The following is a 27,349-nucleotide window of genomic DNA, read 5'->3' on the forward strand; positions in this document are numbered from 1 at the left end:
AGCTCCAACCAGATTTACAGCTACCCCCCTTCCTTCACCGGTCCAAGTCACAAAACATTCAGTGCCTAACCCAACTGCCCACACCTCTCTGTGAAAAAGTGCTGAAGATGTTACTTGTGCCCCAGTCTATAGGCTATAAGCAACAACAAATACATCTGCCATTAGTCTGTCATCTATTTAATTATTTCTCACAATTATTTTGTAGACTGCTGGGTCCTCTCTTTACCTTCTACCCTCAAGGAATCGTGATCCCAATTCTTCCAGACTTTCCTCAAAAGGTTTAAAGTATGCATCACCCTAAAGCATGATGGGAGCTTTTATCTGCATTACTTCTAGTAAATTTAATTTGTTCTTCCTGTGAGACCTCCAAATGTGAACTCAGCATTTCAAATGCAGTCTTAACCAGAAAATTTGGATGTCAAAGGTAAGAAGATACAATGTCACTTCCTCTGGTAACGACATAATTAAAAAAAAATTACATCCTTGTCTCTAGAATGTGTACCAGTAAGCATAAAGACAAGGCATTCAACTGGTAAGCAACATGTTGTAACAGTCAGAAAAGCATGGAGCTAGGCTAAGTGATGAGACTGGGGCTTTTGAATGAAGAGTTCGGGGAAACACCTGGGCAGAAGTATCAGAGTATGAAGAAATTGGCAGTTCAGAAAACGAGAAAAGGAAATCCAAAAGCTTAGTAGTCACAAAGGAGAAATGACACTGCTAAAATATTACAAAATCCAAGGAGGATATTTACTATAGGTGCTTGCTATTATTTAAACATAGCTTACTTAAAGGTTTTACATGGACACACACAGTATCAAATGCATTAATTACCTGTGACAGAGACTTCAGGATCCTGAAACAGTGCCTTCTGTGCTTCATTATTATTTATAACACCTTATGAAATGCAAAATATAATGTTACAAATTAAAATTAGTCACAAATAAACTCCCCTAGGTTTAATAAATTAGTTTAGTACAAACAAAACTAAAGTTCATAGATACAGTAAATACACAGAATGTGTATGTATGCATTTTCTTGGTTATCACTGCAGGAAATCAATGTGTGGCAAAAAGTTTTGGGTTCACATGACAACTTTGAGCAGGACCACTTAATAGCAAACTAAGTGAGTCAAACACTGAAATATGCACCTGCTGAAACAGACAAACACATTAGTAGAAAAAAAAAAAACGTTTTCACCCAAATGGGGGAGGTGTACTTTGTAGCCACACCCCTTTAAATACAGTCTCTACAGTTGCACAACTGTGCAGATAAGGCAGGCATCCTGCAAAAGTGAAAAAAAGTGGTTTGCAAAACAGCAATCATGTTGCAGAGTCGATAAACAAAAAACATGCCAATGCCTACAATAATGTAGAGCTAGGTAGATGGGATCAGAAATTACATATAATCAGCTGAATTTCTGTGAGTAACAAATATTCCATAAAGATCAGACCCCTAACAGTAGATTTGCTTTTTAAGAAAAACAGTAATATTCTCCAAAAAGCCAGTAATGTGATTGACTGTAACAGCTGGTTTTGACAGATGTTGCTCTAGGTACGCTGCACAAATAAAAGGCCACCATCAAAACATCTTAAAATTGATGCAGCCTATGCAGCTGTAGCACATGTGAACTGCATATAACTCTGGTCTCTAAAACTGGAAAATCAGCAGTAAAATCAAAGCAAGTGCGAACAAAAAGTACAGTTGTGTATACTTACCATAAATGTAAGAGAGTATTCACTGTTGCAGCCATCACACTTTGGTTATCTGCCAGCAGGTAGCCCTCAGTCAGCCGGAATACCAGAGACTTAGTATTTCTGCATCGGTTGATGTCGCTCCAGGACTGATGTCAGGTCGTCAGGGGTATAAAACAGGCAGCCGAAGCCATTACATCAGTTTTTCTTGCCCCACGTGTCAGGAACCCCCCCAACAGGGTGCTAAGCTATGGTGGGAAATCATCACAAATAAAAAGTAAACACCAATACCCCTGTAAGCTGCGAGTAATATACACAGATAGGAGAGAGAGAAGGGGGCTGGAGGGAGGGAAAAGTACAGTTTTGTGCCTACCATAAATGTAGATGTCCGAATAGGAATACATCTGCAGTCCTTACAAATGGGTTGTCCTGTCGTCAGGCAGCCCTTCGGTCGGCCGGATTCCAAAGTCTGGGTCTGGCCTCGGCTGGTGTCGCACTTCACCCGACGTCATAGCTGCAGCTCCTCGGGTATAAAGGCATCAGCCGACGCCATTTTCCTCAGTGTTTCTTGCCCCAGATGCCAGTTGCCCTCTTGGATAGCTAAATTTTGGATAAATGCCAATGTTTCCAAATAGTAGAAGGCAAACACAAAAAATAAGCATGTATGTACATATATACAAACAAATACACCATAAGAGATCCCCCCCCCCCAGCTAGCTATTAGATGGGCAAATACCCTAGGAATACCTCAGAGGGGAAGGAGGGTGGGTAATCCTGACTGCAGATGCATTCCTATTCGACATCTACATTTATGGTAGGTACAAAACTGTACTATGTCCTTCAAGGATGCATCTGCAGTCCTTACAAATGGGTAGAATACCATAGCCAAACTAGGGAGGAGGAAGAAGAAATTATGGTGTAGTTAGGATCCCTTGCAAAACAGCAGTGGCAAACCCTGCTCGGGATCTAGAGTATAAAGGTAAGTTATAATGCTTGGCAAATGTATGCACGGAGGTCCAAGTAGCAGCCTCTATAATGTCCTTGGTAGCCACTCCTCATAAGAAAGCTGTGGTAGTGGCTGTAGCCCTTGTAGAATGAGGCCTTATGTTCTGTGGAGTTTGCTTTCCATGGTAGGAGTAGCAGAATCTGATGCAATTTCCTATCCACTTGGAGATTGTCTGTTTTGAAATTGCTTTTCCTTCCCTTCCTGTTGCACATGCTACCAGAAGCTGGTCAGTTTTTCTATTGCCCTTGGTTCTGTCCAGGTAGTAGCGTAACTGTCTATGTACATCCAAAGTATGCAGCAGTCTTTCCCCCGTTCTGTGGATTGGGAAGAATGTAGGTAGGTGGATAGCCTGGTTTAAAGACACTCTGGATACCACCTTAGGCATAAATGTAGGATTTGTTCTCATGGACACTCTGTCTTGATGGAAGATTAGGAAGGGTTGTACTGCCATTAAAGCCTGTAGCTCAGAAACCCTTCTTGCTGAGGTAATTGCCAGCAGGAAAGCAGTTTTCCAGGATAGGTGTTGAAGTTCTGCTGTTGCTGCTGGTTCGAAAGGGGGGAGTGTCAATTTTTCTAGCTCAAAGTTCAAGTCCCATGCTGGCAATGGTGGTTTCCTAGGAGGTTTTACATTTTTAATTCCTCTCAGAAACTGCCTGAGTAGAGGATGCGAGAAGACAGGGGGATCGAAGCTGTATTCTGCAGAAATAGCTGATGCATGTATCTTGATGGAGGAATAGGACAGGCCTGCATGGAGAAGCTCTGCCAAATACTCCAGGATGTTGGCTATGTCTACCTTTGACACATCTTTTCCCCTTTCAGTACTCCAAATGAGAAATCTTTTCCATTTTTCTGCATAGTTCCTTCTTGTTGAAGGTCTGCGGGCCTCAAGGATAATGTCTTTAACCCTTTGGGATAAATCTGGGTTAGTTGCTCTTATGTAATGTTCCAGGCAGTCAGCTGCAGAGTTTTCAGGTTTGGATGCAGGATGTTGTAGCCGCTCTGAGTTAACAGTAAAGGAATCAGGGGTAGTGTCCACATTTGTCCCCGAGACATGCTCCTCAGTAATGGGTACCAATGTTGTCTTGGCCAGTCTGGAGCTATCAGAATGATCCTTGGACGCTCCTCTTTGATTTTCAATAGCACCTTGTGCATCAAAGGAAGAGGTGGGAATGCATATGCTGTCAGGTTTTTCCAACTGAAGGATAGAGAGTCCACCTTCCAAGCAAGTGGGTGGTACGTCCTTGGGCAGAATTTCTTGAGCTGGTGATTGAGTGGGGATGCGAATAGATCTATTTGTGGTAGTCCCCATTTCCTTGTGATGGCCTTGAAGATGTCCGGGTGTAGCATCCATTAGTGAGCATCCGAGGTAGTTCTGCTTAGTATGTCTGCTAGGATGTTTTCTTTTCCCGGTACAAAAATTGCTTGTAACTGAATGTTGTAGCTCAGAGCCATATTCCATAGGTCCAGTGCCATCCGGCATAGAGGGTATGAATGAGTGCCTCCCTGTTTGTTGATGTACCACATGACTGTGGTGTTGTCTGTCCTTATCATCAACTGCCCTTCTTGGAGGAATGGTCTGAAATTCTGGATTGCCAGTTTTACTGCCAGCATTTCCTTTTGATTTATGTGCAGGTGCATCTGATCTTGAGTCCATAAGCCATGTATGCACTTGTCCAGCATGTGGGCCCCCCAACCGAGGTCTGAGGCGTCCGTTGTGATGGTTTGGCTTGGTTGAATGCTGTGGAAGGGCAAACCTGGGTTTGACTGGCATGCCTGAGCCCACCATAGGAACTCTTGTTTCAGGCATGGGATTAGTGGTATTTCGGTTTCTAGGCTGTGCCTGTGTTGAGACCATAAATTCTTCAGGTACCACTGTAGCTCTCTCATATGTAGTCTGGCATGAGGGACCAGGATTATGCAGGATGCCATGAAGCCCAAGGCCTGCAGTACTTTCCTTGCTGTTAGTTGGTTCTGCTTTGTTAATGCCAAGAAGTAGAGAGGGAGTTGTTCTTGTTTTTCTGCAGTTAGGAATGCCATCTGTTTTGTTGTATCCAATTCTGCACCTAAGAAGGTTTTTCTTTGGGATGGTATCAGTCTTGATTTTTTTTTATATTGACTGTATATCCCAGGGCTTGCAGTAAGCAAATGACTCTTTGTAAGTCTTCTGTTAGCTTGTTTCTGTTGTCCGCTTGTATCAGGCAGTCGTCCAGGTATGGATATATTTGGATTCCCTGAAGCCTGCAGTGAGCGATTACTGATGCCAGGCATTTCCTGAACACTCTGCGCAGTAGATAAGCCAAAGGGCAATGCTGAGAATTGATAATGCTCTGATCCTGCAAGAAATCTGAGGTATCTTCTTCAATTTGGTCGTATGGGGACGTGCAGGTATGCCTCCTTGAGATCTAGAGTCACCAGCCAAGACTCCTTGCCCAGCATGGGAAGAAGTTGCTGTAGGGTCAGCATTTTGAATTTTGGAACAATGATGAATGTGTTTAAAGCGGACAGGTCGAGAATAGGCCTCCAATTTTTCTCTTTTCTTGGTACCAGGAAGAGTCTGGAGTAAAATCCCTTTCCTTGTTCCACAGATGGTACCCTTTCCACAGCTCTCATTTTTGCTAATTGAGCTATTTGTTTTAGAGCTTCTGTCTTTTGATTTGGTGGTAGGTTTGGCACTCCTCTTTTTCCTGATAAAGTATGGAAATGAAACCTGTAGCCTTGGTCTATAGTTTGCAAAATCCACTTGTCTCTTGTGATGCAGTGCCAGTTTTTTGAAAATAAGGCTAACTTTCTGCCTAAGGGTGCTGCTATTTGTTCCCTGGTAGGCGGTGCCAGAGCCAAGTCACTGTGATTGTCCTGTTGCAGTGGTAGTAGTTGTGTATGTGCCTCGCTGGTTGTTACCTTGCCACTGGCGTCCCCTGTGGACACCTCCTCTGGATTGGTTTCTACCTCTTGAACGCCTATTCCTGCCTCTCTGTGTTTTAGAGGAGTCTGGAAAGGACCAATTTTTCGAAGGCCAGTTCCTGCTAAACCTTGGAGGCTGAACCTGTAAGAAATTGTTCACTGTTTGTACAGATTTTGCCTTCTCTTCCATTTTCTTCAGTACCTGCTGAGCAGGAGAACCAAATAAATTGACCTTATCCATAGGAGCATCTAATAGTTTTGCTTTAACATGATCCGGCAAGACCTGTTCTTTCAACCATGCATGCCTTCTGATAACTGTGCCAGTCATGGCTGATCTAAAGGAAGCCTCCAGTGCATCATAGCCACATTTTAAAGAATGGTTACTAACCTGCTGAATGTTATGCACCATTTCTAGAACATATTCCTTATCTAAAGAGTCATCAGAGGACAGTTTCTTAGTTAACTGATCAAGCATAAACTCCTGGTATTGGATCATATGAAACTGACAGTTCAATGCCCTAGCTGAGAGAGTAGCAGAGGTGTATACTTTTTTACCCCATCTCTCTAAGGACCTGGATTCCCTTTCAGAGGGGAGGGGATTTTTAACTGAGGTCGAAGCTACTGCCTTAGGACCCTGGGAGATAGTCTCGGGATCTGCAAAAGGAGCCTTGTATAAATGGTGATGTGTGTCCGGGACCCTGTAGAACCTATCGGGCTTAGCAGGGGCTGGAGGCAAAGTATCAGGAGCAGTGCAAGCATCATTAAATGCATCATCTACAACAGGAAGAACTGGAGGTATAGCTAAAGGCCTATGTTGTGGTAAATGCAAAAAAGTCCTAAGCCTTTTCCTTGAATCTGAGAAATCTTGCCCCTGCCATTGAAATTGCTCCCTCATGGCATGTAAGGTTTCCCCAAAGGAAAATTCCTCTGGTGGAGAGGCAGAAGGAATCGATTCCTCAGCATCGGAGTCTTCATAAGGAGTATTCGGTAGTAGTAATCTCTGGATCTGACCGACCGGCACTTGCGAACAGCTTCTGCTTCGGGCGCCACGCGGCAAGAAAGACTGAGGAAAATGGCATCGGCTGATGCCTTTATACCCGAGGAGCTGCAGCTATGACGTCGGTTGAAGTGCGACACCAGCCGAGGCCAGACCCAGACTTTGGAATCCGGCCGACCGAAGGGCTGCCTGATGACAGGACAACCCATTTGTAAGGACTGCAGATGCATCCTTGAAGGACATCCAGGACTGCAGCAGTGAATACACTCTAACATCTACATTTATGGTAAGTGTACACAACTGTACTATGTTCTTCATGTTTCACTGTTGCAGTCATCACACTTGGGTTGACTCCCAAAGCTGAATAATGGGGTGAGGCAGTGAAGAAGAGTAGGGGCTGGCTAGTATGCCCTGCAGGACTGCTGTTGCAAAACCCACCCTGGATTTGGAAAAAAGATAGACAGGTGGTAATGCTTGGTGAAGATGTGAACAGAACTCCAAGTGGAAGCTTCCAGAATGTCCCTGGTAGGGACTCCTCTGAGAAAAGCTGTAGAGGTGGACGTTGCCCTAGTAGAATGCATTCTGACCCCCTCAGGGGGTGGTTTCCCATGGTGTTTGTAACAGAAATGGATACAGAGTGTTAACCATTTGGAGATGGTCTGTTTTGATATGGCCTTGCCCTCTGCCCCTGGTGTAAAGCTGACTTGTAAATGGTCAGATTTCCTGAAGGGCTTAGTCCTGTCGAGGAAAAATCTGAGCCTTCTGTGCATGCCTAAAGAGTACAGTTGGACAAATGGATAGATTAGTTGAGAGCCGCACTGGTTAGTCCTGAGGGAAACTTCGTCAGCATGAAAAATAATGAAGGGTTCCACGCCCATAAGTGCTTGTAGCTCTGACACTCTTCCAGCTGAAGTGATGGCCAGAAGCAAGGCTGTTTTCCAAGAGAGGAATTGTAACTCTGCTGACGCTACAGGCTCAAAGTAGGGTAGCGTGAGCTTTTCCAGCACAAAGTTAAGGTCCCAAGCAGGGGTGGGGGCTCTTCTTGGTGACCTTAAGTTGTTAGCCCCTCTCAAGAACTGTTTGATGAGAGGGAGAGTGAACAGAAGTGGCTCAGTGCTGTAATGAGCAGAGATGGCAGAGGCATGGATCTTAATGGAAGGTAAGGATAGGCCTCTGTGGAGTAGGTCTGCTAGGTAATCCAGGATGTATCCGCTCCTTCATTGTGAACCCAGGAACAATATATTTTCCACTTATCAGCATAGGATTTCCTTGTACTAGGTCTTCTGGCTTCACGAATGACATCCAGCACCTGCTTGCTTAGGTTGGCCACTGGAGGAGAATTCAAGGAATAAGCCAGGCTTGCAAGGTTCGGGGTCTGCAGTTGCAGATGTACGATCTGACCCTCCTGCTGAGTGAGGAGGGTTGGGATCTGGGGTAGGTGCCATGGTGGCACCGATGACAGACTGCACAGTAGTGGGCATCAGTGTCAGTGTGGCCAGTCTGGGGTAATCAGGATTGCCCTTGGTTTTTCCTGCCTTATCTTAAGTAATACTCTTGTAAAAAGAGGCAGAGGGTGAAATGCATAGACTGAGAGGTTTACCCACTGGAAGGATAGGGCATCTACTTGCAAGGCCTTGCTGTAAGGTACCCTGGTGCAGAATTTGCTTAGCTGCTGATTGTAGGGGGAGGCAAATAGGTCCAACCTTCAGGGTACCCCATTTCTGGGTTAGAAGGCTGAAGGTGTTGAAGTCTAATTGCCACTAGTGTGGGTCTAGGAGATTTCTGCTTAAGTCATCTGTCAGAGAGTTTTGTTTGCCTGGCAGGAATTGAGCTTGCAGGTGAATCTGCATAGCCAAGGCAGTGTTCCACAAGTTCATGGCTATCCTGCAGAGGGGATAAGAGTGGGTTCCCCCCCCGCTTGTTGATTTACCACATCACTGTGATGTTGTCAGTTTTTATTAGAAAGGTCCCTGGTGATAGTAGGGATCTGAAAGCTGTCAGAACGTGCTGAACAGCTAGCATCCCTTTTTCGTTGATGTGCAGATGAATTTGGTCTGGGCTCCAGCAGCCCTGAATGCACCTGCCGCCCAGATGTGCACCCCAGGCACAGTCTGATGCATCTGTGGTTAGCGTCTGGGCAGCGTGGGGTTGTGTAAAGGGAAGTCCCCTGTTGTGGTTGCATGCTGCTGCCCACTAAAGGAACACTGTCCTGAGACAAGGTATGATAGTTTCCAGGTCCTGAGAATGTTGGCACCAAAGACTTTTCAAGTACCAATGAAGTTTCCTCATACGCAGCATGGCATATGGAATTAGCAGAATGCAGAAGGCCATGAACCCTAGAGCCAGCAGGATATTCCTTGCGGATAGCTGGGCTGTGGTGGCCATTTGAGCAAAGTAGCCTGTCAGACAGGCTTGTTTTTCTGGAGTAAGGAATGCCATCTGGGATGCTGTGTCCAGGTTTGCTCCCAGGAATACAATTTTATGACTGGGGACTAGTTTTGATTTCTTTTCATTGACAGTACACCCCAGGGAGGTTAGTAGGTCCTTTACAAATTTCAGGTGCTGCAACAGCTTTTCCTGAAGGACTGCCTGAATCAGGCAATCGTCCAAGTAAAGGTAAATTTGACTTTTCCTCTGTCTGTATTAGGCGATGGCTGGAGTCAGGCGTTTTCTGAAGACTCTGGGAGCAGTGGATAAGCCAAAGGGAAGTGCAGAGAACTGATGATCCATAGATCCTGCCCTGAAACATAGATATTTCCTGCATGAGTACCTGATAGGGATGTGCAGATAGGCTTCCTTTACGTCTAGGGTGGCTAACCAGGAATCTTTGGTCAGCATAGGGAGAAGCTGCTGTAGGGTGAGCATTTTGAATTTTGGTGCCACCAGGAAGGTGTTTAGACTGGATAGATCTAAGATGGGGCGCCAGGTGCCCTCTTTTCTGAGTACCAGGAAAAGTCTGGAATAAAAACCTTGGCCTACCTGTTCTGCAGGAACAGGCTGAATTGCCCTTATGGAGAGCAGGGATTTAACTTGGTTTTGTGCCTCTGCCCGCTGGTGTGGAGGAAGGTCTGTGAACCCTTTCGGGGTTTGGCAATGTGTGGAAAAAAAATGTGTACCCCTGGGATACTATGTTGAGGACCCATCGATCGTTGGAGATGGAGGTCTAGTTTTTTGTATAATGGCCAAGTTTTCCTCCTAGGGGCAAAAGCAATTGGGCAGAGGTGAGGAGTGGAGCTGAGAAGTCATTGTGAATTCTTTCCGTAAGGGGGTGGCTTAGCACCCCCTGTTTTAGAAGTGGAAGTACTCCATTGCTTAGATCTCTGCGTACCCTGAGACTGTAATCTGGGGGGGGGGGGGTCTGCTTCCCCTGGGTCTAGTTTGAGATGGCCTTGAGGGGTCTGGAAAGGACCAATATTTCAAGATGCAATGCCTACTGAATCTTGGATGTTGCACTTGCAAAAAATCTTTGACTGTCTGCATAGACTTAACCTTTTCTCAAACCTCTTCTGCTTTGGTGCCAAACAGATTGTCCTGGTTTAAAAGAGCGTCCAGTAATTTTGATTTGACATGGACTGGCAAGGTCTGTTCCTTAAGCTAACCATGCCTTCTAAGTACAGACCCTGTGACTGCTGCCCTACAAGATGCTTCTAGGGCATCAAACCCACATTGCAGGGTGTGTGTTTGCTGACTTGGCTTGCAGAATGCGTAAGCTCCTGTAATTCTTTATTTTCTGCACAGTCAGGAAAGAGATAATTTTTGCTTAAGCTCCACAGTATGTTGCTGGTATTTCAGCATGTGAACTGACAATTCAATGCTCTAATGGCAAGAGTTGCAGAGGTGTATACTTGTTTACCCCAACTGTCTAAAGCTCGGGAATCCCTATCCAAAGGGGTGGGATTTTTAGCTGTACATGCTTTTATTCCTTTAAGTCCTTAGGAGATGACCTCTGGGTCAGCAGTAGGATTTTTGAAAATAAATTTGTGAGAGTCAGGACTCTTGGTCAATTAAAGCTGTTGAGGACAGGTCTCTCTAAGCAGGGAATGGCTGGCTTCCCCTAATCAGCATGATCAGGTCTTCTGCCATTTTAAGCATTTGAGATTGTGGCAAGGAAAAAAGCGCTTGAGTTTGGGTCATTTTTTTTGGGGCGTAGCTCGTACTCTTGGCCTTAGAAACTCGGTAGTTTTAGAAAGAACTGAAGACGTGATAGTAGTCGGTTTGTGTCAAATGTGGGTAATGCGAAGAACTTCCTCTGAAGCCGGTGCCTGCACAGCGGCTCCGGACCCATCCAAGGTAGAGACATCCACAGGTTCTGTAGTCAAAGAAGAGTCTTGCAGTATACTGGACTCCAAACGGGTCTCATTAGCGGCCTGCAAATCCATCAAAGTGGGCATAAGGGGTTGCGAAAGCGCCTCACTGAGTACTGGCGGCTAGCTTAACGGAAGTGTCGTCGGCAGTTTTGGACCTGTGCGGTCTGTCTCTGTCTTTATCCTTATGTTTTTTTCAGAAGATCGGTAGTTGGATGGCTTACCAAAGCCATTTTGGAATACTGAGATCGACAGCTTAAGTATTTAGCGACAATAAGGGCCCGACAAATAATTCAGGCATTTAACAAAGCACAAAACCAACAGCAAGGTACGTTGTGGTCTGGGCCTAAACAGTTGATGCAGTAAGAATGGAAATCTCGGTTTGGTATTTGCTTTCCACAGACAAGACAATTGTTAACTTTTTCTGACATCGTTTAGAGCAAGAAAAATGGATCCCCAATGTGGTACTTAGCTTTAGTAGACTGCTGGATGTTTCAATTCGAAAACGAAAACTAAGGTAGCGGCTGACTGGCACTCGTGCAAAAGTACAGTTGTGTACACTTACCATAAATGTAGCTGTTCAAGTATATTCACTGTTGCAGGCATCACATTTGGGTCATCTGCCTGCAGGTAGCCCTCACAGGCCTGAATACCAAAGTATTCGGATTTCTGCATCAGATGCTGTTTCTTCTTCCTTGACATCAGGTCATCAAAGGTATAAAACATGCAGCTAATGCCATTACATCAGTTTTTCTTGCCCCAGATGTCAGGTGCCCCCACAATAGGTAGCAATTAAATGGTATGGTAAACACCCATAAAGCAAATGCACAAGAAAAAATAGATATCCCGACCAGGAGGAGAGGTAGAGCCAAGAGAAGTCAGGGGGCTGGAGGGAGGGTAACCAGGACTGCAACAGTGAATACACTCTAACATCTGCATTTATGGTAAGTGTACACAACTGTACTATGTTCGTTGTGTTTCACTGCTGCAGTCATCACATTTGGGTTGATTCCCAAAGCTAAGGAAGGGAGGAGGAAGTTAAAGAGCATTAGGGCCAGCTATTAATCCCTGCAAGACTGCAGATGCAAATCCAGCTCTGGATTTAAAAAAGATAGGCAAGTGGTAATGCTTGGTAAAGGTATGTACAGAGCTCCAGGTAGTAGCTTATACGACGTCCCTGGTAGGGGACCCCTCTGAGTGTTGCCGCAGAGGTAGATGCAGCCCTGGTGGAATGTTATCTTATCCGCTGTGGGGTAGGTTTTCTATGGTGCTTGCAGCATTAATGGGTACAATGGGCTATCCATCTGGAAATGGTTTGCTTTGAAATGGCCTTCCCCTCTGCCCCTGCAGCAAAGCTTACTAGCAGCTTCTCAGATTTTCTGGTAGGCTTAGTCCTTCCCAAATAAAATCCAAGTTGTCTGTGCACGTCCAGAGAGTGCAGTATTCGTTTCCCTTTGTTTTGTGGATTAGAGAAAAAAGTAGGAAAATGAATGAATTGATTTAGGGCCACAGAAGACACCACCTTGGGCATAAAGGAAGGATTAGTCCTGAGGGAAACCCTGTTTGCATGGAAGATAATGAGAGGTTCCACTGCCATGAGGGCCTGTAATTCAGACACTCTTCTTGCTGAAGTGATGGCTAGAAGGAATGCTGTTTTTCAAGAAAGGAATTTCAATTCTGCTGTAGCAGTTGGTTCAAAGGGGGATAGAGTACGCTTTCCAATACAAAGTTAAAGTCCCAGGCTGGAGTGGGATCTCTCCTGGGGAGTCTTAAATTGTTTGCCCCCTCTAAGGAACTGCTTTAGCAAGGGGTGAGAGAAGAGGGGTGGCTCAGTATTACAATGTGCTGAAATGGCAGAGGCATGAATTTCAATTGACGAGAAGGATAGGCCCCTGTGGAGCATTTCTGTTAAGTACTGTAGAATCTGAAGGTAAGCTGGACACCGGTACCCATCCCCTAAGCCAGGCTCCAGAAACAGTATCTTTTCAACTTTTTAGCATAGGATTTTCTAGTACTAGGCCTCCTTGCATCCAGAATGACATCAGTACCTGCTTACTGAGGGATGTTAAGGGAGAGCTCAAGGAATTAGCCAGGCTGCAAGGTTCAGGGTTTGAAGCTGAGGGTGCAGAATCTGGCCCGCCTGCTGGGACAGCAGGAAAGGGGTCTGAGGCAGGTGCCATGGTTGCAGCAGTGCCATTCTGCACAAGAGGGGGTACCAGTGCTGGTGTGGCTAGTCTGGTGCAATCAGTATTGTCCTTGGCTTGTCCTGTTTGATCTTTAGTAGAACGTTCGAGAGGAGAGGCAGAGGGGGAAAGGCATAAACTGAGAGGCATTCCCAGGTAAAGGACAGGGCATCCACTTTCCAAGCTTGGCTGTGGGGAGTTCTTGTGCAGAATTTGTTCAACTGGTAGTTCTGAGAGGAGGCAAACAGGTCTACCTTTGGAGTCCATTTGTTCAAGAGGTTGAATATTTTCGCTTCTAGTTTCCACTCGTGTGGGTCCATGAGACTTCTGCTTAAGTCATCTGCCAGTGAATTTAGTATGCCTGGCAGGAATTGCGCTTGCAGGTGCACTTGGTAGCTTAAGGCTGTGTTCCACAGAGCCATGGCTACTCTGCAGAGAGGGAACGAGTAGGTTCCCCCCCTGCTTGTTTATGTACCACATAACTGTGGTGTTGTCTGTCTTTACCAATAGTTGTCCTGGAAGACTACGGTCTTTGAAGGCTGTCAGAGCTTTCTGTACAACTAACATTTCTTTTTGACTGATATGCAGGTGCATCTGTGTCAGGTTCGATTTGCCCTGAATGCACTGCCCTACCATGTGAGCATCCCATGCATAGTCTGATGTGTCTGCAAGAAAAAGGATCCCCAACGGGGTACTTAGCTTTTTTGAAGACTCTGGGTCTAAAACTCGAAAACGAAAAATTCAGGAGTCGGCCAACCGGCACTTGCAAACTGCTTCTGCTTTAGGCACCGCATGGCAAGAAAGACTGATGTAATGGCATCAGCTGCATGTTTTATACCCCTGGCGACCTGACATCAAGGAAGAAGCGACAGCATCCAATGCAGAAATCCGAAGACTCTGGTATTCAGGCCGGCTGAAGGCTACCTGCAGGCGGATAATCCAAATGTGATAACTGCAACAGTGAAACACGAAGAACATCTGATTCTGCTTCAGGCTCCCCTGCAAGAAAGACTGATGTAATGGTGTTGGCCGTCTGTTTTTATACCCTTGACGACCTGACGTCAGTCCTAGAGCGACAGCAGCCGACGCAGAAATATCAAGTCTCTGGTATTCGGGCCGACTGAGGAATACCTGCAGGCAGATAACCCAAGTGTGATGACTGCAACAGTGAAGCACTAAAAACCTCATATTTACATACAACAATATATGCAAAGATGTCAAGCAATAAAGTTGCATATAGATTAGAGAATACAGGTAGTAAAAATATGTTATGCCAAAATTTACATAGGAAGAGAAGCATTTTGGATGCTCCTGCATCCACATCTTCTGAGGGGGAAAAAAAGGTGAAAGAAATTTGCAGATGGTATTCCTGGGATGGAAAGAAACCACCAAGAATATCTTGGAAAAGAATGGCAGAGCCAAGGGAGAAAGATAGATTGGCAGTACTGAACCTACAAGCAAGTATAAATGCAAACACTCTCCATATGGTAAATGAAGTAGACTGGAAGCAAATTAGCTGGTAGTAGGAAAGGAGTTATACAAGAAAAGACGATACAACAACCACCTTACTGGAAACCCCAAGAGATGCAGACTTCCCATGGACAAAAGAAATGAAGAGGGAAATTACAAAAATTAGAAAGACCTGGGCTTGAAAAAAATTGAAGGAAAGACAGAATGTTGTAGGTTTAACAGTAGGGTCTATATTACATATCCGAACACTTAAATGTTCAAATCGCTAAAGATCAACCTTTAGCGATCGAACATTTAAATGTTTGAATATGAATAAAAATTAAACAAAAGGAAAAAAAAATTAAAGGGTGTAAGCAGGGGGGCGAGCACCCCTGCACCCTATACCAACTCCAAGATTGCGCTACAGCGTAGGGAATGGGAAATTTCCCAATTCCGTACTGTAGCACACTGAAGTGCGATCTCAGAGTTGGTATATTTAAGTAGCAGAGGGTGTGGGGGGGGGGCGCAGCTTAAACCCTTTCCTTTTTTTTTTTTTTTTAATTTTATTTCATTACATATTCGAACATTTGAATGTTCGATCCCTAAAGGTAGATCTTCAGTGATTCGAACATTTAAGCATTCAGATATGTAATACAGACCCTAACAGTAGAACAGCTTGATGAAAAGAAGCATCCGAAGGTGGCAAGCAAAACAGAACCAAACAAAATACTAGTCACAGACAGTTCTTGAAGAAAAAAAATAAAAAAAATGTTAGGAAACAGAAGAGGAATTTCAACTGGAGGGGAATTTGAACAGGGAATAGAAGGGATTGAGGAGCAGACGGAATAAAATGAATGAAGATGTTGGTAATGGGAAGGAAATAACCACAATTAATCATGGAGGTTAATGTGAGAGGCAGAGGGAAGTGCAATAAAGGGGCTTCCAAAAGATCAGGAAAAAACTGATTAAGGGAGACAACAAGGAGAAAGATTAACAAAGGAGACAATGAGGAAAAAATTATAGCACATGCAGGGGATGAAATGAAAAAAGGGGAACATGGAGATGCATATTTTGGGACTGTGAAAGATGGAAAAGATTCTCCAATGAGTGGAACACTAGAAGAATTAAGGTGTAAAACAGCAAATGAAAAAAGATGGAAGGAGGTGGGGAGAAAAAAGGGGAAGTATAGGAAGAAATAGCACAAATGGGTAGAAGAGAATGTCAAATAGAGGAAAACAGGAGACATGTAAACAACTGTTAACAGACAATACACTAAGGGAGAAGACTAGAAAGACAAAAAGGACGCTGTTGAAAGACAGCTTAGCTGAATAAAGATGTGAACATACAGTGCAGAGGATACAACTTTACATATAGAAGGGGCAGATAAAACACATAGTTGAAAAGGAATGAATATAGTTAGGAGGCTTGAAGTGATATGAAAAAGTGATTTGTGAAATGAAGGCACATCAGGTTAAGTCACATAAAGAAGGGGTATAATGGGTTAAGACTTAAAAGTGCAGAAAAAATGATGACTAAATGATGGGAAATAGGAAATTCACCCCGGGGATCACTTCTGTGGCTCTGCTCGACAGGGGCACAAGAAAATAATTTTCTTGGGTGGCGAAAGCCAGGGTACCTTTTGGCTAGCCTTATACAGACCCCAAGGCCAATAGCCTAGTACCTATCTATGAACTATAAGAAGAAGTGCCCGCACAGAAGGGGAAGAAAGGAGGAAATGTGATCAAAGGAACTGATCAGGTCCCTGAAAAAAATCTTAACCTCAGTGGGATTAAATTAATTACATACTCTGACCTTAGGCTGATCTACCTGTGCAACTGTGGATTCAACAAGTAGACCCCCATCAGAACAAATACTGTAGGTGTACCATGCACAAGAACAGCTTACAAATGGTAGGCTACTTTGTGCACATGAAATAATGAATTTGGATTTAAAAAAAAAAACAAAGTAGCGGGGAGAGTAGTGAGATGTGAATACTAGCGAAAAAAGTTTGAAATAAGTATGGAAAAATGCCAAGAAAACAGCAGAAAAGTAAAGTTGTGCAAGTACCACAACAGCAGATGTCTGTCAGGCCACTGCTGCAGTAACCTAAGCTATATAAGTTATATCCTGCACAGGATACAACAACCTGCCAGCTTCCAAAGTGTCAATACACCTTCCAGAACAGTTAGCACGAGTTGAACTGACTAAAAAAAAATATAAGTTTCGGCACAAAGCCCTTCAGAGACAGAAAAGATGAGCCCTGAAATAACAATACTAGGAACAAAAAATTAAATAAATAAAAAGTCCACGAAAACAGCACACAAACATGAGGGATGGTGAGAGGCAGTGGCTACTGCAGTAGTGATCCTCTGAACATCTACCGTTACAGTAGATTTCCTTACGCAAATGTACTATGTTCTTCATATCAATTACTGCTGCAGTAGCGTAAGACCTATGCAAAGATTACCGTAGCATACACAGTTTGGGAGGGGAAAGGATTCAGAAGCCCCTGGAGAATGGTCCTAGCAAAGCCTGATCTAGACCTAGAGAAGGAATCAAGCTTGTTATTCCCTGTAAAAGTAAACAGAGAGGACCAAGCTTCTACTTTTAAAATACAACGCTTTCCAGAAACCCATAGATGAAGCTATGCTCCAGTATAGTGGGTCTTTACCCTTCCTGGAATATAGTTTTATAGTTGTGGTTGAGTGTTAACAAAACGTAATAGCCTTAGACAACCATTTGGAAATAGTCTGTAATGACCCAGATGTCCCTTCTTTACCTTCACTAAGAAATAAAGAACGGATACACAGATCTGAAAGATTAAGTTCTGTCAAGATGGTACCACAGTTGTCTGTGGATATAAAAGGTATGAAACTATCCTTTCTTCCTTATTTTTAGGATCAATAAAGAAAATAGGAATGGATAGTTTGACTTAAAGTAAACCCAAATGCTTCTTTAGGCATAAAAGAAAGATTAGTTCTCAAAGAAACCTCATCCTTGCATAAAAGAAGATAGGGTTGACTCACCATACAAGTTTGCAACTCATAAAATCTTCCAGAAGTCACAGCAATCAGTAAAACTATTTTACATGCCAAGAGCCTCATGTCAGCCAGGCTAGCTGGTTCAAATGGAGAAAAGTGCTAGCTTCCCTTACAAAATTAGGATCCCAAGAAGGGGCCATTGGTTTTATTGAAGGCCTCTTTAAAAAAGCCTGTTTCAAAAACATTTTAAGATGAGAAAGCCATGAAAGAGGAGGATCCAGAGGCAGGCACATTGAAATGTCCAGTAAATGAGCCTTGATACTAAAATAAGAAATGTCATAGCAAAGTAACTTGTCATAAATACTGTAAACCCACAGAACAACTAGCCCTAAATGCAAACATGAGAGTTTCTAGTATCGTTTTTTTTTTTACTTCCATTAGTACCTGCTGCACATCCTCAGTAAAGATTTGCCTAAAGAGAATTAAGACAATCATCTAGGCAGTCATAGGAAGTTGATTAGGGTCAGGGTGCATCAAACACCTCTCATATTGTGTAAGTAGTTCCATTCTGTGAAGCTTGTGGTAATAACCCTGGCCATTTCAAAAAAAAAGGAACCAGTATTGTCTGTGCCAGAAAGGGAGTCACCAAAACCATCTTGGTAAATTCCTAACACATTTTCAGGTGTAACTTGGATATCAGTGGACAGGGTGAAAAAGCATACAGAAACATTTCTGTCAAAACCCTGGATCCTAGCCAATTCAGCTTCGTGAAGGGCAAATCCTACCTGTTAAATCTGGTGGATCTGTTTGAAAGTGTGACCAAGGCCACTGATGAGGGCAAATCTGTGCACACAGTATACCTCAATTTGGCAAAGGCTTTTGACACAATCCCACATTCAGGCATTACAGATAAACTTAGCAAACTGAATGTAAACCACTTCGTTGTAAGATGGATTGCCAACTGGCTCACAAACCAGACATACACTATCAAAGTGGGTGACTCCACATCAACCCTGTTACTAGTGAGGTGCCACGGGAATCAGTGCTGGGACCCTACGGTTTGGTATATACTTCTCAGAAGTTCAAGTCATAACTAAAGGGTTCTTGTCTAACAAGTCTGCACACGACTGCAAAAGTACAGTTGTGTACACTTATCATAAATGTAGATGTTCGAGTGTATTCACTGTTGCAGTCATTACATTTGGGTTATCTGCTTACAGGTAGCCCTCAGTCGGCCTGATTAACAAAGTCTTGGGTCCTGCGTCGGTTGCTCTCTCTTCTTCAGTGACGTCAGGTCGTCAGGGGAATAAAACATGCAGCCGATGTCATTACATCAGTTTTTCTTGCCCCAGATGTCAGGTGCCCCCCTAATGGGAAACAATTAAATCTATAAATATACAAGGTTATACCTCAAACAAAAAAGCAAATACGCCAAAAAGCTTTTAAGCATTGAAAAGGAGAGAAGAGGTATAGCCAAACAAAGTCAGGGGGCTGGAGGGAGGGTAACCAAGACTGCAACAGTAAATACACTAACATCTACATCTATGGTAAGTGTACGTAACTGTACTATGTCATTCGTGTTTCACTGTTGCAGTCATTACATTTGAGTAGATTCCCAAAGCTAAGGATGGGAGGAGGAATTTAGATAGCATTAGGACCAGCTATAAGGCCCTGCAAAACTGCAGTGGCAAAGCCAGCTCTGGATTTAGAGAAAATTGGCAAATGGTAATGCTTGGTGAAAGTATGTACAGAACTCCAGGTAGCAGCTTCTAGGATGTCCCTGGTAGCTACGCCTCTGAGAAAGGCTGTAGAGGGAGATGCAGCCCTGGTTGAGTGGGATCTGATCCCCTGTGGGATAGGTTTTCCGTGGTGCTTATAGCAGAAGCAACTGCAATGGCCTATCCATTTGGAGATGGTTCGCTTTGAAATAGCCTTCCCCTCTGTCCCTGCAGCAAATGCCACCAGCAGTTATTCAGATTTCCTTTCAGGTTTAGACCTGTCTAAGTCGAATCTAAGTTGTCTGTGCACATCTAAGGAGTGCAGTATCCATTTCCCTTTGTTCTGTGGATTAGGAAAGAAGGTAGGCAAATGAATGGACTGATTAAAGGCCACACTGGATACCACCTTTGGCATGAAAGAGGGATTGGTCCTGAGGGACACCCTGTCCGCATGAAAGATGATGAAATGTTCCACTGCAATAAGGGCGTGTAATTCAGATACCCTTCTTGCTGAAGTGATGGCTAAAAGGGAAGCTGTTTTCCAAGAAAGGAATTTTAAATCTGCAGTAGCAGCTGGCTCGAAAGGAGAAAGGAAAAGTTTCTCCAATACAAAGTTAAGGTCCCAGGCTGGAGTTGGAGCTCTCCTGGGTGGTCTTAAATTTTCTGGCCCCTCTGAGGAACTGCTTGAGCAGTGGTAGAGAAAAGAGGGGAGGTTCTGTGTTATAATGAGCTGAAATGGCTGAGGTGTGAATTTTTATTGAGGAGAAAGGCAGGCCCTTGTGAAGCATCTCAGTTAAGTATTGTACAATCTGAGGTAAATTGGGCAATGCTGTGCTCATCTCTTGAGAGTGGTTCCAGGCACAGAATCTTTTCCATTTTTCAGCATAAGATTTTCTAGTACCAGTACTCCTTGCCTCTAAAATGACATCCATCACTGGTTTACTGAGGGATGGTAAAGGAGAGCTTAGGTAATTAGCCAGGCTGCTAGGTTCACTGTTTGAAGCTGAGGGTGCAGAATCTGGTTCTCCTGCTGAGACAGCAGGGTAGGAGTCTGAGTCAGGTGCCATGGGGCCAACAGTGACACACTGCGCAGGAGGGGGTACCAGTGTTGGCGTGGCCAGCCTGGTGCAATCAAAATCATCCTTTGTCTTATTTGATCTTTAGTAGTACTTTGGAGAGCAGAGGCAGAGTAGGAAAGGCATAAACAGATAGGTTTTTCCAGCTGAAGGACAGAGCATCCACTTTCCAAGTTTGTCTGTGGAGAGTCCTTGCACAAAATTTTTCCAATTGATAGTTCTGGGGGTAGGCAAACAGATCTATATCTGGGCTCCCCCATTTGCTTGTCAACATGTTGAAAATAGTACAGTTTTGTACCTACCATAAATGTAGATGTTCGATTCCTCGTGCCAGTCCCTGCTCAGTTGGGTAGTCAGCGTCCCCAGGTCGCCCGAATACGAGAGTAATAAAGGCTGGCCTGATGCCGTCATGGCATGGGACTGACGCACGGTCTGGGTACTGTCACGCATGACCTGCGCGGCGCCATTCTCAGTCTTTTCTTGCCCCAGATGTCGAAGAAGAGAAAAAAAAAGACCTAAAACAACCTGCACCAAAAACTGTGCATAATATATAAAATAACATATAAAAAATAAAAGCATAAAAACCACCCTACACCAACACCCTGAAACCTTACAGAGGAAGGAGGGGAGGTAGTGGACTGCAACATGAATCTCAGAACATCTACACACTATGATCTTTAAGCATGCTATGTTCTGTACGCTTTCCTTTGCTGCAGTCTCAGGCAGGAGGTAGAATTGGGTAGAAGGTAAGGGCAAAAGGCAAATTATATTAAAGCAGGAGCTGAAAACATGCCTTGTAAACATGCCTTGTAAAACAGCTGTGTAGTCTTAGAGTATATAGTCTTAGAGTATATAGGCTTCCAGCCATGAGAAAGCCAAAGTATGCCTTGAAGTCTGAAGTAACCTTTGTGAAAACTCTGGGATAGAATGAGTAAGCCAAAGGTAGATAAAACAAAAGGGCAATGCAGAGAACTTAGAATGAAAAATCTCTTTCTGCAACTTAACTTATGGGCACATGAAGGCAAGCTTCGCACACATCCGTGCTACCATCAGTGATCAAAGTTACCATCCAGTGATCCTGATGTTGGAAGTAAACATCCAAAACTGTTGACCATCCAGACCTTTGTTGATAATAGATAAATCCCAAGATAAACTACTCCACGTGTTTCCCCCTTCTGCCTGGCTAGGGCCAGCCCGAGGAATAAAATCGAAGCCCCCGAGGAGGGAACATTCTTGGGACTGGCTGAATAGCCCCTGAGCCTCTTTGCTTGTGAGCCTCTTTTCTTTGTGGAGGAACATCTGGCATGTGCCTGTGAAAAGGGGCATGTGTGAGAAAAAAAATCTGTACCCCAAATGAATGATATCCAGAATGATATCCAGCAAGTGATTCATCCAATTTTTCTAAAAAAAGAGACTTTCCTCTTCCTCCAAAGGCCCTCAGGCAGGTCTCCATCTGGCTGCAGAAGGCTGAGTCATTGGTTCTGAGCCCAAGGACCACTGATGCCTGAACCTCGGACTGACAACTGTCTGATCCCAGAACTCCCTTAGGCCCAACCCTCCCTGCTAGGCTGCATTCCCCACTTGAGAGACTGCCAACCATAGGCATTCTACAGCCACCCTAGGCCAGGCACCATAAAACTTAAACAGGCGGTCACCTGCAAAACAATTAACAGTAAACTTACAGACAAAATCTTTAAAAATCTATTTTTCTTTTAAAACTTTGAAACATTGTCCTCCAAACACACATCAGACTAGTAGAAGGAGCATCCATCATCAAAACAACATGCTCAGCAGCTGAATTCTGATCCTTCAACCATGCAGCTCTCACGAAGAACAGAGACAATGGCAACCATCCTCAATTCTGCCTAAACCATCTAAACCCACCTGCAAAGAGATACTTACCCACTTGTTACAGACACATGAACTGCAAAGAAAATTTTACACTCATGCCTCACATCCAATCCAAAAGTATTTATTCTTTGAAGGGAATGGTCCGATGTTTAAGCCATTTTAGCTGACAAATCAGGAAGTTAATGGCTGAAGCATAGGAAACTGATAAATTTCTTACCCCACATGGCTGCCCTTGCCTCTTTATATCAGGTACAGGTTTTAACCACAGAAGCTTCAAAGCCCTTTTAACCTGAGAAAGGGTACAGGAAGGGGGCCCAGAAGCTCTTAAGCAAAAGCAGCCCCTTGAGAAATGAAGGACCTACCTCCTACTTCTGGGACTCTTAAACAAAGGCCAATAAGCTTCAAGAAGAAAACTCTGCAAAAGGCAATCCTCCTACATTCAACAAGGAAGGAATAGCTAGGGCTGCTTAACAGGCAAAAAGCAAAAAATCCCTAAGCCACAGGAGGAATCAGAAAGGGCCTATGCTGCTCTTCAAGAATCCTTCCCAAGCCTTGTCTCTGAAATGAAAATCCTCCCCTGGAGAAGGGAAAGTGCTGGAATCATATCAATCAGAATCAAATAGTAATAAAACCTTCACAAGGAGGAGAACAGAAGCTGAGTGGAACTGTAATCTTCTGTTCAAAGAAGACAACTATTGTTTCACCCCTGCACTGATTGCTTACTTGAACAGAAGGGCATGGGTGGCCTCAGATCAAACTCCTGTGGCACCCCAGAAAGCATATGTTTACCTTTCACAGGCCGAAATGCTCAGAGTAGCCCCTACAGAAGCCATTTTTGGCCTAGCTCTAAAGGCACAGAATGAGAAGGCAAGCCCCTAGAGAAGCCCCTCCAGAACAGGGTGCACAGGCCCCCTCAGCCCTGGAAGTTTTCTCAGGCTGGCTTAACAGTGCTACCCCTGCCTGAGACTCCATGGGAGCTCTGGCAAAACCTCCTCAAGGTATAGCGCTACAAAGGACAGGCACATCGGGACCTTTGGGTTCCTCACCCTGACCTCACTGTTTGCGAAAGCAAAGCCTTAGGCTGCGTGATCCCCTCATCCGGCGGCATGATATAATTACATTTAAACTTCTTATCACTTTAAAATCAAAGGCCTCTCAAGAATAGTAGTTTTGTTAAATCTAGCACAAGAGCGAATACCAACATAAGAAAACTCGGAGCCCTAAACCAACCAACAGCACAATAGCACATAATCCCTACCACGTTGTCTAAATCCTCGAAAAACAACCATTCCGCTAAACTCCACTTTCCGTATGCTAGAAACAAAAAAACAAAATGTTTAGCAAAATTCATAGCAATCCTCTGTATCCAGATAAAACTCGGTTTCGGAAAATCTCAAATCCCGTTATGACTTCCCATAAGAAAAATCTGCATGTTCCCTGCACTGGGGCGCTGGACTGTAACCCATGCATTAGAACATCCTTGGTTCCAGTTTCCACTCGTGTGGGTCCATGAGGGTTCTGCTTAGTCCATCTGCCAGTGTTTAGTTTTCCTGGCAGGAACTGAGCTTGTAGATATACTTGGTAGCTCAAGGCTGTGTTCCACAATGCCATGCCTAGTCTGCAGAGCGGGTAAGAATGTGCACCCCCCTGCTTGTTTATGTACCACATAACAGTGGTGTCGTCAGTCTTTACCATTGATTGTCCTGAAAGAATTTGGTCTTTGAAGGCTGTCAAGAGTATTCTGTACAGCTAACATTTCTTTATGACTGATGTGAAGGTGCATTTGAATTGGGTTCCATTTGCTCTGAATGAACTTCCCTGCCAGGTGCGCCCCGCCCCCATGCATAGTCTGATATGTCTGTTGTTAGGGTTTGGGCGGCAGGGGGTAGTGTGAATGGTAGTCCCTTGTTTTGGTGGCAGGCCTCTGCCCACCAAAGGAACTCTAGGCATAGACAAGGAATAATAGGAATCATCGCTTCTAGAGCCTGAGAATGTTGACACCATAGGCTTTTCAGAAACCATTGTAGTTTCCTCATAAGCAGACTTGCATACGGAATTAGAACAATGCAGAAGGCCATAAACCCCAAGGCTTGTAGTATTTGCCTTGCGGATATAGCAGGGTTTTTGTGACCACTTGTTTGAAGTAGGTTATCAAGTTAATTTGTTTCTCTGGCGTGAGGAAAGCCATCTGGGAAGTGGTATTCAAGCTTGCTCCCAGGAATATAATTTGGTGACAGGGTACCAGGTGCGATTTCTTTTCATTTATGGTGTATCACAGACAAGTTAGCACCCTCTGTACAAAAGCCAGATGATTCAAAAGTATGTCCTGGTTTTCTGCCTGAATTAGACAATCGTCCAGGTATTGGTATATTTGAATATTTCTTTGCCTGCAAAATGCAATGACTGGAGCTAGGCACTTTGTGAGTACTCTGGGCACAGTAGATAAGCTAAAGGGTAGTGCAGAGAACTGATAGTGCGTGTAGCCTGCTTTGAAGCGCAGGTAACTTCTGCAAGATTCCCTGGTTGGGATGTGCAGGTATGCTTCCTTTAAATTTAGTGTTGCCAACCAGGCATCTTTGCTTAGCATAGAGAGCAACTTGTGAAAAGCCAGCATCTTGAATTTTGAAATCACCAAAAAGGTGTTTAGAGTAGGCAAGTCCAGGATAGGACGCCGTGAATTGTCTTTTCTGGGCACCAGGAAAAATCCCGAGTAGAAACCTTGTCTCTTTTTCTCTTCTGATACAAAGTGAACAGCCCCATATGCTTAAGAGAGCAAGTACTTCCTTTTGGGTCTCTGCCCACTGCTTTGGAGGTAGATACAGCCAACCGCTTGGAGTTGGTGACGTGTGGAAGAGAAATCTGTATCCTTGGGACACTAATTAAAACCCATTTGTCCTGGGTAATGAGTCCCCAGTTCTTTGCATGAAGTGCAATCTTTCCCCCAAAAAGGGCAGTCAGTTGAGAAGTGCTTGGAAGTTTTAAAAAGAAGTCATTGAAACAGTTTACCATAGGGGGGAATTTTATTATTCCCAAATTTGGAAGTGGAGGCCCCCCTACTACTTAGTCCTGTGTGTCCCCTGGGACTGAAGCCTGGGTGCTCTGCTGGATCTGGGTTTGGACTGAAGGTCTGGAAGAGGCAGGAAATGACCAGTTCTTAGAAGGCCAATGCCTTCTAAATCTTGGAGGTTGTACTTGTAAAAAGTCTTTTACAGTTTGCATAGACTTAGCTTTTTCCTCCATCTTTTTAAGAACTTCTGCCTTGTTGCCAAACAGGTGGCCCTGATTTAAGGGAGCATCCAGTAATTTCGCTTTAACATGATCTGGCAAGGAGTGCTCCTTAAGCCAAGCATACCTTCTAAGGACAGACCCAGTTACCGCAGCCCTGCAAGATGCCTCTAGTGAATCAAAACCACACTGCAATGTAGGTTTACCAACTTGTTCAGCAGAATGCATAAAATCCTGTAAATCCTTATTTTCAGCACAATCACGAGTCAACATCATTTTCTGTTTAAGCAATCCAAAAATATGCAGCTGATACTTTAACATATGAAACTGGCAATTCAAGGCACTAATGGCCAAAGTTGCAGAAGTGTATACCTTCTTACCCCATCTAACCAGTACCCTGGAGTTTCTATCAGAGGGGGTAGGATTTTTGGCAGTAGCAGCCTTAATGCCCTTAGGTCCCAGTGAAATGGTTTCAGGATCCGCAGTAGGATTTTTTTAAAGGAACTTAAGAGTCAGGAACCCTGTAATATCCATCAGGTTTTCTGGAAGCAGGAGGTAGAGAGTCAGGGGCCACGCTAGATTCCGAAAAGGCATCATCAACAATGTCCAGTACAGGAGGTACAGCAAAAGGCCTGTGCTGAGGCAGGAGAAAGAAATCCCTAAGCTTCTTTTTAGAATCAGAGAAATCCTGACTTTCCCAATGAAAAAGCTCCCTGAGAGTATGCAAGGTTTCACTAAAAGAGAAATCGTCTGGGGGGGGAAGCAGAGGGAATAGAGTCCTCAGTATCAGAAACTTAATAGGTAGATAAGGATAAATCCTTGTCATCAGAGAAAACAGAAATTTCAGAATCCTGTTCAGAAGTATCATAAGCAAATTCAGTCCTAGGTCTCTTAGTGGGGGAAGGTTGGCTTCCCCTGATTGAAGTAATAAGGTCTTCAGTCATTATCATCATTTGTTCTTTAGGCACAGAGGGCTGAACATGCAGTCTGAGCATCAGTTTTCTAGACATGGTTCGAGTTTTAGGCCGTGAAGAAGAAGATGGCACCAGTTTAATATGCAAGTCAGTAGGCCTGAATACACCCTCAGAAGCCAGTGCCTGTACAGCATCGCCGGACCCATCCAAGGTAGAGACATCAGCAGGTTCCACAGTTGAAACATCTCACGACATACCAGACTCCAAATGGGTCTCAATAGAGGCCTGTGAATCTCAAGTAGTGGGTATCAGGGGCTGCGAAAGTGCCTCACTGAGTACCGGCGAACTAGGCGGTCTGTCTCCGTCTATATCTTTGTGTTTCTTCTGAATGTCGGTAGTCGGATGGTTTACCAAGGACATATCAGGATAATTGAACAGAACACCAAAAAATTTCAAAGCGCAAATATACAGACGACGGATAGTTCTTGGTTTAAATAAGGCACAAAACAGACAGCGAGGTACATCGTGGTCAGGGCCTAAGCAAGGAATACAATAAGAATGAAAATCTTTATGAGGTATTTGCTTTCCACAAGAAATTCAATTAGTTACTTTTACTGACATCGGTTTAGAGCAAGAAAAAGTTTCCCAAACGGGGTACTTAGCTTTTAGCTGAACAGTTCGGCTCTGAAACTCGAAAACTAAATTTTCAAGAGTCTGCCGACCGGCACTTACAAACTGCTTCTGCTTCGGGCAACCCATGGCAAGAAAGGGGCAATAAAAACTGATGTAATGACGTTGGCTGCATGTTTTATACCCCTGATGACCTGACATCACGTAAGAAGAGACAGCAACCAACGTAGGACCCAAGATTTTGTTAATCAGGCCAACTGAGGGCTACCTGCAAGCAGATAACCCAAATGTAATGACTGCAACAGCGAAACACGAAGAACATCCCTGTAATATCTGTCAGATTTTCTGGGAGCAGGAGCTAAACAGTCAGGGGCCAAGCTAGATTCAGAAAAGGCATCAACAACAATGTCTAGAACAGGAGGG

General features: G+C 44.1%; 1 protein-coding gene across 2 annotated transcripts in view; it reads right to left on the reverse strand.

Moving 5' to 3' along the window:
• Window positions 1–27,349, reverse strand: part of LOC122790475 (zinc finger protein 521-like) — a 3,214,752-nt gene that overhangs the window by 2,914,072 nt on the left and 273,331 nt on the right. For both annotated transcript variants that reach the window (XM_044058016.1, XM_044058015.1), the window contains exon 3: window positions 832–894. In XM_044058016.1, the coding sequence (XP_043913951.1) occupies window positions 832–894 (63 nt within the window). The remainder of the gene's footprint in view (window positions 1–831; window positions 895–27,349) is intronic.

Source organism: Protopterus annectens, chromosome 16.part0, assembly GCF_019279795.1.
Source record: "Protopterus annectens isolate FY-2018-M chromosome 16.part0, PAN1.0, whole genome shotgun sequence".
NCBI lineage: Eukaryota > Metazoa > Chordata > Ceratodontiformes > Protopteridae > Protopterus > Protopterus annectens.